At 30.7% G+C, this 10,580-nt stretch overlaps 1 protein-coding gene across 1 annotated transcript; it reads left to right on the forward strand.

Annotated features, from left to right (window-relative positions):
• Positions 1 to 5,490: 5,490 nt before the first annotated feature.
• On the forward strand, positions 5,491 to 10,037 carry LOC134236234 (neuronal acetylcholine receptor subunit alpha-7-like). Its single transcript, XM_062718399.1, has 4 exons — positions 5,491 to 5,929; positions 7,424 to 7,750; positions 8,054 to 8,265; positions 8,578 to 10,037. Exons 1-4 carry the CDS (start codon positions 5,731 to 5,733, stop codon positions 8,935 to 8,937), a joined length of 1,098 nt encoding a protein of 365 aa, XP_062574383.1. The 5' UTR covers positions 5,491 to 5,730; the 3' UTR covers positions 8,938 to 10,037.
• Positions 10,038 to 10,580: the final 543 nt, after the last annotated feature.

The following is a 10,580-nucleotide window of genomic DNA, read 5'->3' on the forward strand; positions in this document are numbered from 1 at the left end:
ACAAATTTGAATAGCAGAATATTATTACAAATAAAGCACATTATTACAAATACACAAGCTAATGAATTGTAATAAATAAAACAAATCTTTACCACAAGTTATGCTAAAACATTATACTAAATAAAACACATCATAACTGCTAGATAAGCTAATATATCATAATAAATAAAACACATCTTCACTACTAGATAAGCTAAAATATTATGATTTTTAAAAAGTACAACTTGATAAATAATAATTCGACTTCTGGAATGTCCAGGGTCTGTGTTTAATGCCTTATTCAGAGATTGTTCACTGTTTGTTTTCACCATTTTTTTTTTAAATAAGTAAGTAAGTAAGTAAATATTTTATTATAGTGACATGTGTATAGACAACAAGTAAATACAATTTATAAACGTATATACATCACACCCGGTCCACTGGACCTATATGTCACTTTAATATAAGTACAGTATTACTATAATCATCTAAAGATAGCGCACATGATGGACATTATATTAATTTGATTGGTATAAATATTTTTGTCTTAGTGAAAAACATAAATTTAAAAACTTGGCAGTTTGTCTCTGATGATTTTTCATTAAAATGTATAAATTTTCAACTGGAGCTACATTTCTATTTAAATTAACATTATTAAAGAAAGTTTCTCTGATATTTTCGTAGATTTTACAATGAAATAAAAAATGTTTTTCATCCTCTACTGATTCGTCTTTACCTAGAACACAATAACGTTTTTGTGGAGGTTAGTTTCTAAATCGGCCTGTTTCTATTCGTAACGGAAGGATACCAACTCTAAACTGAGCCATTATGGAGCGTTCTTGTTTTTTCTTGCCATCGTTATGTAAGGTTCCATTTCAAAACTATTTTTAAAGGTCACAAATGTTCTCAATTTGGGTAACGCCGATATTTTCAATTTCCATTTTTCTTCGCAAAGCGCAAACAATTCACATTTGGCTTGATTTAAATCACATATTCGGAGGTAATCAAAATTGGTTTGCATATTCAATAAATAAATTGATCTATATTAGTTTTTTTTTAAATAGAATACAATAATTTTAAAATTTTATCTTCTAGATTGCTAGAATATTTTAATCAAGGAAGAAAAAAGCAGTACTTCTAGATAACACGGATAAGAGAGAAACTCAAATATCAAAATAGAGAAAGATAAAAAATTTTAAGAAATAACGAAAATGTTACGAAACAAATGGAGTGGACATAATGAAGTGTATAATATCACTGGATTTTCAATCCCCGCGCTTATTGTCTAGTATATTTCACGGCAGATATAAATAAGCGTCTAATTAAAATAATCGAAACCTAGGGGTAGGGAATAAATCATTTATCATACGTATTTGTATTACATTAACATTTAAGTGGTGTATTACTTTCATTACTTTTACAGCAATATCTGTCACTGTGACTCGAATGTCCGCCTCTAGACCCAAGTTTTTAATATTTAATAAGTCCAAGAATGTAACAATGTTATTGACAAGATACATGTATAAAACAGATATAGAATATGATATTTTTACTTTTCTTCTCTATAAAATGATTCAACTAAAAACCGAAAAGCACATCTTAAAACAAAACAAGTATTTAAAATCACGAAATTACCAAATTTTCTCGTGGGAATTGATCAACGTGGAATATGTGAAGACAACGAACAGTATTCGAGCTCAAATGTCCAATTAAGAACAGAGCAAACACGGACCTCTAAAACATCAGAAATGGGATCAGCCGATCAGGTGCCATGGAGACGTGAGCATCCCCTGCCGATCGGTCCACCTGCCGTGTGCTCCTTGTTATGTTAGGGAAAAACAGAAAAATCTGTAGATTTCAGTGTGTATATAATGATCTAACATGAAAACCGACTATAATCTTTAAGTATTCAGTATAAATAATTGATCAGCTTGCAGACCAACAATAAAAAAGCTGTAAAACTGGAAATAATTTTGAAAAAGTTAAATATGAGCGCTTTGATTTTCAACATATAAATGAGACAAACTCAAACTTGATCTATATTATATATATATATATATATATATATATATATATATATATATATATATATATATATATATATATATACTGTAAATGTATTACATTTAGCGTGTACGATATTTGGCGGAAATATATTGAATAAGTATGAGCAAATTTGATCGCGCATTTCATCATATTCTTATTTATGTGTATAGGTGATAGCGTTGTAATTTAGCGGTTGTTGCATTCCGCCAAATCCGCTAAAAAGAATGCCAAATGTAATACGTTTACAGTATAATCAATTCATATGTAAATCAATTAAAAATTAAATTCAATACAACATGCACAAGAACAGCATTTTAGTGTTTAATTACTGAATATATGCATCAAAACTTTCAAAGTCTATGGTGAAAATTTTTGGTGGAAATGGATCAGTTGGCATGAAGCTCAAACTTTTTTCCCGGTCATGATCTTGACAAGGAGCACACGGCGGGTGTGACGGGTTGACAGGGGACCATAATCCTCCATGTCACCTGATCCCACCTCTGGTGTTTCAGAGGATCGTGTTTGATTTGTTTGAATGGAGTTTGAGCATGATTACAATTTATAATCTTCACATTTTATTTCTAATTGATAGCTTATTCTATTGTGTGCCTTTGTACCGACCAGGGGTGCTGTACTAATGACTTCAAGCATCGTTACAGATTTTGATTGATCAATTAAATTTTTACTTACTAGTTTTTCAGCTCATTAATTTTTTAAGATTCATTATTTGTCAATATTGCTTTTGAAATAAAGTACATCATAAATTTAAAATGTGGTAAAGAAGTTATTTATTATTTACTTGCCATGTCAAATAATAATTGTGGTAAATTCTACGTATTGTTTTCAGTCTCGAGTGTCAGACATTGATGATTTTCTTTAAGTACAGATGATACAAACAATTTTTTTCTATCATGTCATAGAAAAGTGGATAAAGTGGGAAAAGAAATAGACTTGGAAAATATTAGTAATATTTAAATATAATTACAAATATGGACAAAACACACTCAGAACAGGTTTACAGATGAAAACAAATTTCAGAATATGTTACCTTGGTGCTAAAAGTGTAATTTATTTAAACTTTAGAAAAATATACCAAGCCAGGTGAATTTTATTAAGAAAAGCAAAACGGTAAAAATCAGCCCATGTGTTATTGCTGATTTTTTGTCATTTTGTATTTCCCATAAAATTAATGCGTATATTTTTTAAAATGTTATATTAACACAATGTAATTTGAAGAAAATTTATTTTCACCTGTAAAACTTTACTGAGTGTTATTTGTCTTTATTTGCTTTTAAATATTATAATATTTTCAGTTGACCATTTTTAATTAAAAAAATGCTAAGAATTATCCACTTTTTGTTGTGTTATACATCCAAAGAAAAAAACGTATCCCTGAATTTAATTTATATTTAAAAAGCAGTGGATGGAACATTTATATAACAATTCTAAAAAACTGGGTATATATATTTATGACAGGTACCTTAATGTTAAGTCTAATCTTAGCAATCTCCAAAATAATGCGTTACTTAAAATGTTGTTAACGCAATGTAATTTGAAGAAAATGATGATTCGCTATAGTTCAGCAACCAAGCTTTTAAAATAACTATTTCATGACCATTTTTAATTAAACATAGCGGTAGTTTGTTGGTTATACATAAAACTTAACTCAAAAAAGCAGTGGATGGTTATATAGTGCTTATATAAAAGGAAAAGAACTGGTATATGTATTTTATGTATTAAATACATTACGTTTTCCTTCGACTTTTAACGGGTTCTACAAATTTCAATTACAACCACAACATTAAAATCACGTGATATTGGCGGTCACCTGACCCCCTGACTTTGTCAAAAGTTGAAAGAATTTTTTTTCTTTCCATGTGCGTTAATTTTTATGACAAGAACAGTTCATTTGTCAGAGATTTATCCAACAGAATGGGTGGATAATAACATCCTTTCCAAAAATAAGCAAATAAAACACTCTTTTAATATAAAACCTTTTATCATGTCTAATATGTTTAAAATTAAAGTTACTTTTATTTAATACTTATATCATTGTTCAAATATTCAACTATTTTTCAAAGTGCTAATTGGAGGTCATTGATAATTTGTTAATTTACATACACTTGCTTTCACTGCAAGATATGTATCATTTTTAACCAACTTTTAAAAAAATCAATCATTAATTGAATTTTATAGAACTTTATTTATCTTATAAACTGTGTACAAATTATTTTATGATACTGCAGAGGGATAGGATTACAATAAAAAGGTTTATAGCAACAAATGAGACAACCATTTTTATTCACAATAATCATGACGTCATTTTCACATTATACGTCACAGGACAGAAACTTTATTCAGCATATGCTATTTATAGACCTTGTGTACAAAATTTATCCAATCTGAAAATATAAGATACAAACTTTTTGATCAGTGAGTCGCATTTTTTGTCTATCAAGAAGAATCCATTGTCTGGTTTATCCCAAGGGACTTATCTTAGAATAACTCTTTTCATACCGTATAAGAGATTGCTAATTTTGGTTTAAATCCAATAAAATTTTAATCGCTAAAATAATAGTCAGTACTCTTCTTAGTGTTCAACGGCAAAAATTAATTTTTAAATTCAAAAATTTTATACAAAAGCCAAATACGATATAAAATTTTTAAAAACTTTTAGTTACACTGTTTGATTCATGAATACCCATCTGCATTGAGAAAGTTGTTCATTGCAATTTGTTAATTTCATACAACTGATATGACAAACAACTTTTAAAAATCACTAATAGATATAGATTATACGTATACTATAGGATAAATAAAAGGTTTATAGCAACAAATGAGAAGCATTATTCATAATCATGATCTGATTATAAGACAACCTCGGTAACATGTAAACCATCACATTTTAACACAATTATCCAATCTAAAATTAAGACAAACTAAGTCATACTTTTTTGGCATTTTGAAGGGCACCAGATCTTAAACAATATGTATTCCACCAAATTCAGATTTAATTTTTTTTAAATAAATATTGTGGGAAAATGAAAAAAAAAATCTGTTTCATATTTGAAACTTCAAATCCAAAACTGTAAAATTGAGCTGCGGGAAATTATTTTTACATTACACGAATACGTATTATTAATTAATAAATATTGTTGGAAAATGCTTTTAAAATCTGTTTCATATTTGAAACTTCATGATAAACCTGATGACTTTAATTTTTCTAGCGTCACCTTCCGTTACTAATGTAGCAATATCAGATTGTTTGTCTGTTTCTTTCTTTCCTGAAAAACTTAAACTTTGTCAAGTACTTTTGACTATGTGAAGCTATGATTTTCCTATTTACCATGTAATCCTTGTGACAACACTTCTTGCGGTACAAACATATTTCACCTCAACCTTTGGGTTATACCATGTTTTGCAAAAAGTACCCAACGTTAAACCTTGGAGTTTGATCCACTTTTTAATACTTTTCCCTTGGCTATAACTTTCGAATGGTTAGTACTTGGGTTTTCTTACTTCATAGGTTAACTCATTGAGACAAGTCCTTACTTTGGATAACAACATTTTCGATCTCTTAACCTTGACGTTTGACTTGCATTTGAGAAATATTAACTTTTGTCATAAGCTGTCATACAAGTGGCATCAGTGTTTCACAAAACATCTTGTTTTTCTTTTACTTTATGAAGCTCGGCTGAGGAGGAGATGATGCCGGGTAGGACAGACTACCGGGCCACGATCTACCCCAGCGGCCTGGTGTATTACAACTTCCCCACGGTCCTACAGAGCGCCTGCCTCGTTAACGTTCTCTACTTCCCCATGGACACCCAGATCTGTTCCCTCAAGTTCGGGTCCTGGTCTCACAGCGGGGCGGAGCTAGATCTCTACCCAAGCACGGATCAGGGTAGGCCTATAAGCAAGTAACATAAATATTCGTCAAATTTTTGAAGGTTATAGGACAATGTTTACTGATTTTTAAGTAAAATGCTATGCTTCTATCACTAGAAGTTTTTTGTAAAATGCCACTATGACCGGTAGGTAAATGTCTATACGTGTGCTTTGTCTTCACTGGACACCATTAGTTACTGACTCACTTAACACTCCAAATCTCACTTAATGTCGCTTTAAATGGTAAAGAACTATCTATCCAACTTTTATTCGGATGTTTATCTGCAGTTTGTAGACACTCTTAATTGTCTTGTATGAAATGGTTTAGGTCACATAGAACTTTTTCGTTTATACATATTCCCATATTTATAAAAATTCAACACAATCGGTCCCTAATTCAGTACTGCTTGGCTTTTAACAAACTTACCCCCAAAGCTTCGTTGGAAAATACTAGTATCTTAGGCAGGAATGAATTCACTACCAGAATCAGAATCAGAATTTTTTTAAGAGTCGGATTTTTTACAAGTAACATAAGCTCTGTAGAGCTTTGGACAGACAATATCAATTCAAAAAATAACATATGAATTTATATGATTATCAGATTTTTAAAAGCAAAACCTTGACACTGATATAAGAGAATACCGCATAATTTCTCCATGAAGTGTAAATAATGTTTGTTTATATTTTGGCCATTAGAATGTTTTCGGCTCACATTGATTTTTACATTGAGAGCCTTGGGCAAAATACTAGAAGATAGTTCAAGATCTATCTCAAAAAAATACTCTGATAACGAGATCTGAATCTCAGAGAAATTAAGTGTGAATTGCTGTTTATGTGCTTATATTTAACTGCATGTTCACCATAGCTTATTTGTATTGGTCGTCATTTCCTTTGGCCATTGAAACATTGATACAAGCCAAGAGAGATATTTCTGGAGCATATTTGTATAGCATTTTAGCATTCTTTTTTTCTTATTTTCACTTTGTCTGTTTCATCCAAATATTATTCTATACGAATAAAAAGCATGTCGTTGTCTTACTACAGAGTTTACTACCTGTATGAATTTAATTTTCTCAAGCAACACTTTCAATACGGCTAGAGCGAAAAAAAAGTCAGCCAACCATCTACTCCGTATATGTGAAACTTTCAAACTAGATATGTGACTTTTTAAAAGAGATAATTGTAGTATATGAACCTATGCATAATGTATTGTATAGATGTATACTTCATACTTTACAAACCTGTATAGTGTATAGGTGTATTCACAAATGTAGTAAACCTGTAGTGTGTAGAAATGTAATGCTGTCGGTGTGTTATGTTATTGCTAGACTATCTTGAGCACTTAATTCATTGCAATTCCACAATTTTCTATTGCAATTCACCAGTCCTAATTGTAAATATACCCGATAAAGACAAATACACATTTAAGTAATGAGTAAACTATGACAAGTATCTTCTTTCATCAAGCGAGATCTACTTTTGCTTAACATCATTTTACCAATATTTTCAGCTGATTTAACAAACCTGGTTTTACACAACGAATGGGACGTTGTTTCAATGAATGCAAAAAGAACTGTCCTGTATTACCAATGTTGCCCGGAACCGTACCCTGATATTACATTTTTCCTGGAAATTAAACGGAAGCCCTTGTTTTACATCATGAGTATCTTGTTTCCCTGTATTCTGACGAGTTCGGTGGCGGCCCTTGGATTCCTTCTTCCGCCAGAATCAGGAGAAAAGGTCTCCCTAGAAGTCACCGTGCTGTTGTCTCTGGCCGTGTTCCTTTTGATGGTGACTGATCAACTTCCGGCGTCATCAATCAATTTTCCATACGTGGGTAAGATTCCTGTACCACTGTAAACCATCTAGAGGCCGGTTATGTCTTTTTTCATACATAATTCCAGTATGTATTCTATGATTTGATTTGATTTTCAAGGGTGGCAAAAGAAAAACAAAACTTTTGTGTGCATCGCTTTCCTTCATCTGAAAATTATAAATTGATCTTTTTAATCAAATTTCATCAGAGTTCATCAAACTCTAGTTGTTACACATACATAGTTGGGAACTCTAGCATATAAAGTATTAAATTTTTATAAGTGTATTCACATTTAATATATATCAGAATATTTTATATTTTCAGGTATGTATTTCGTGTCATCAATGGTTCTTGTGTCGTTTTCATGTGCAATGACAGTGTTGGTTTTGAACATTCATTTCCGTGGAGCGACCGGAAATAAACTTCCTGGTTGGATGCGGAAGCTCTTTCTCAGTAGATTGTCTTGGATTGTGTGTGTTAAGACAGGAAAAAGAGCGAATAAAATACACTCGGCGAAAAAAGACTCCAAAAGTCTGGTAATTGAAATTTAAAATTATATTTTTCATCATCATCTCCTTGCAAAATATAGCTAAAGGTAGTTTGCTCTTTATTTAGATCAAAGATATAGATGCATAAAATCAATCCAGTTTTGGAACAATTAAAATTTGTGGGATAATTGTCCATGTGTTGCTTCAAAAATTCTGTTGAAAAAAGATTTTATTTTTACTTTCATTATTTGCACGGTAAATGCTGATTTACCAAAGAACCATAACTATTTTCAATCAAAGAAAACAACAGCATGGCAAAACAAATTTAATTAATGTTTAGTGTGCTTTATTTGTTTCCAGGAGGAACCGAACCAGAATGAATATACTAATAAATCATTCAAATTGGAAAGTGAAGATTCAACAAAAATTCCTACCTCAAATGGAAACGTTGGTCAGCCGCGCTTACTGAGTATTGTGACAAACACTTCGTCACGTGACCTTCTTCTTAGAACAGGTGACCCAATGTTGACAATACTCTCTGAGCAATCAGATACTTTGAAGAAAATAGAGGGTCACATGCAAAAAGATGAATCTGAAGAACAAACGAACAATGAGTGGTATTTGTTTGCCAAAGTTTTGGATAGACTATGTTTGCTTTTATATGTTTTTCTCACTGTTTTAACATCTATCATTTTCTTAACAAAAATGGCAGGATCTTAAATAAGTTATCAACCACATAAATTATATCTGTCTTTATTTTACTTTGATACATGTGATATTAAGTATACACTTATTTTTAAGTATTATCGATTTTTGTTGTATAACGTATTCTTTGAGCAAGTTTGCCATATGTTTCAAGAATCTGTATTTCAAGAAATTTCATATTTCACAGATAAATCAAGCTGTGGAATCAAAGATGAATTAACAAATTGTTCTTAAGGTTGTATATAAAGTGTTTTGTTATACCTTTTAAAACCTGTTATTATATATAAATCTACATATAAAAAGTCATTAAACCGCGGAGTGAGAACCAAATGTTGGATCTGTCAACGAGATATTGGACAGCTTATGTCACAACATGGACAGGAACAGCTAATTCTCATTCGTTGTTGTTCGACAGTAAGGCATTGACCGAGTTTACATTAGAGATTTAAAGGAAATTTACATGGAAAAAGCCAGCACAAGATACATGTATGTCCAAAGAAATTATAAAATAAAAGATGCAGCAAAAAATTAATTGACTGTGTTCTCGGGCAAAATGCGTTTGTCGACCATCGAATCAAGTTTGGTTATGTTTCTTGGGTCTGACAAAACGTATGCTGCCCTCGAACCCAGTAAAGAAATGTGTACTTTTAAATCCATTCCCTGGCAGGCAATGACAAATTAGAAGGTATGTAATGTGTGCAATTTTAATGATTGTCTAATATATGTGTGCTCATTCCCTGGTTGGTTCTCCAGAACAGAGCAAGAGTTTTTAGTGATGTTGAAATCAAGAAATAAGTTGTCTGCAAGTACATATCAAAGTACGTTCAATATATATATTATATACATATATTGTATTTTTGCATTGTAAATCTAATAGAAAGTATGATCTATTTTACAACAGACTATGAAATTATACATGGTATTATTTATGGCGGCATTTTATAAGTTCTCAATTTTTTTTTTACTAAACACCTTGTTTGCTTATATGATTTCACTAAAAGATGGAGAGGGTATTTATAGGCATTGGTGCCTTGCCCAATCTGCATGTTCAGTATTCTGAATAAATATTGTTTAAATCAAAAGATGATGAGAACAGAAATTAAAATTGGCTTTCTTTTTAAGGTAGGATTCTTCTTTGGTTTCTGACTAGATGAAACATTAAAAGAATATTTGCTTATATGTCTTATATATTTAGGTGTAGGGAATTTAAAAGACCATATTTTTCTTTCCTCATCACAATTGTACAACTTTAAATAAAATGGTAAACTGCGTTTGAAAACTAGCAGGGACTATATTTTTGGCGGAATGGTTATGAAATATCTTCTTTTCTGCCTCTCAAAATTATAATAGAACAATGAATTTAGTTATAATTTTTACACAATCGAAGACTTGGAAAAATTTTCAAATGTAAGTTAGATTAACAATGAGGGACTAAACTTTCAAAATATATCAAATAAATATGATTTTTCAAACAAACTAAAACTTTATTAGCATTTAAACGCTTCCTATCAAAGTGCAGATCTCAGCCAAATATCCATAAAAAAGTATTTTTTCTCTCCTAGTAAACGATCAAAACTTTTAGTTTTTGTATCATTTTGTACATTTATAAGACTACTTTATTATATGTGAAAATAAGAAAAAGTTAAATATAGGAAGCA

Source organism: Saccostrea cucullata, unplaced genomic scaffold (genome assembly GCF_032062105.1).
Source record: "Saccostrea cucullata isolate Sc308-1 unplaced genomic scaffold, CSIRO_AGI_Scuc_v1 ctg578, whole genome shotgun sequence".
Taxonomy (NCBI): Eukaryota; Metazoa; Mollusca; class Bivalvia; order Ostreida; family Ostreidae; genus Saccostrea; species Saccostrea cuccullata.

What these genes read in the sequence shown, in the direction of transcription:
- LOC134236234 (XM_062718399.1), top strand. Translation starts at nt 5,731, where the DNA reads ATGATGCCGGGTAGGACAGACTACCGGGCCACGATCTACCCCAGCGGC. An exon ending in AATCAATTTTCCATACGTGG is followed by an intron (nt 7,751 to 8,053) that starts GTAAGATTCCTG and finishes TTATATTTTCAG; the next exon opens with GTATGTATTTCGTGTCATCA. An exon ending in AAAAAGACTCCAAAAGTCTG is followed by an intron (nt 8,266 to 8,577) that starts GTAATTGAAATT and finishes ATTTGTTTCCAG; the next exon opens with GAGGAACCGAACCAGAATGA.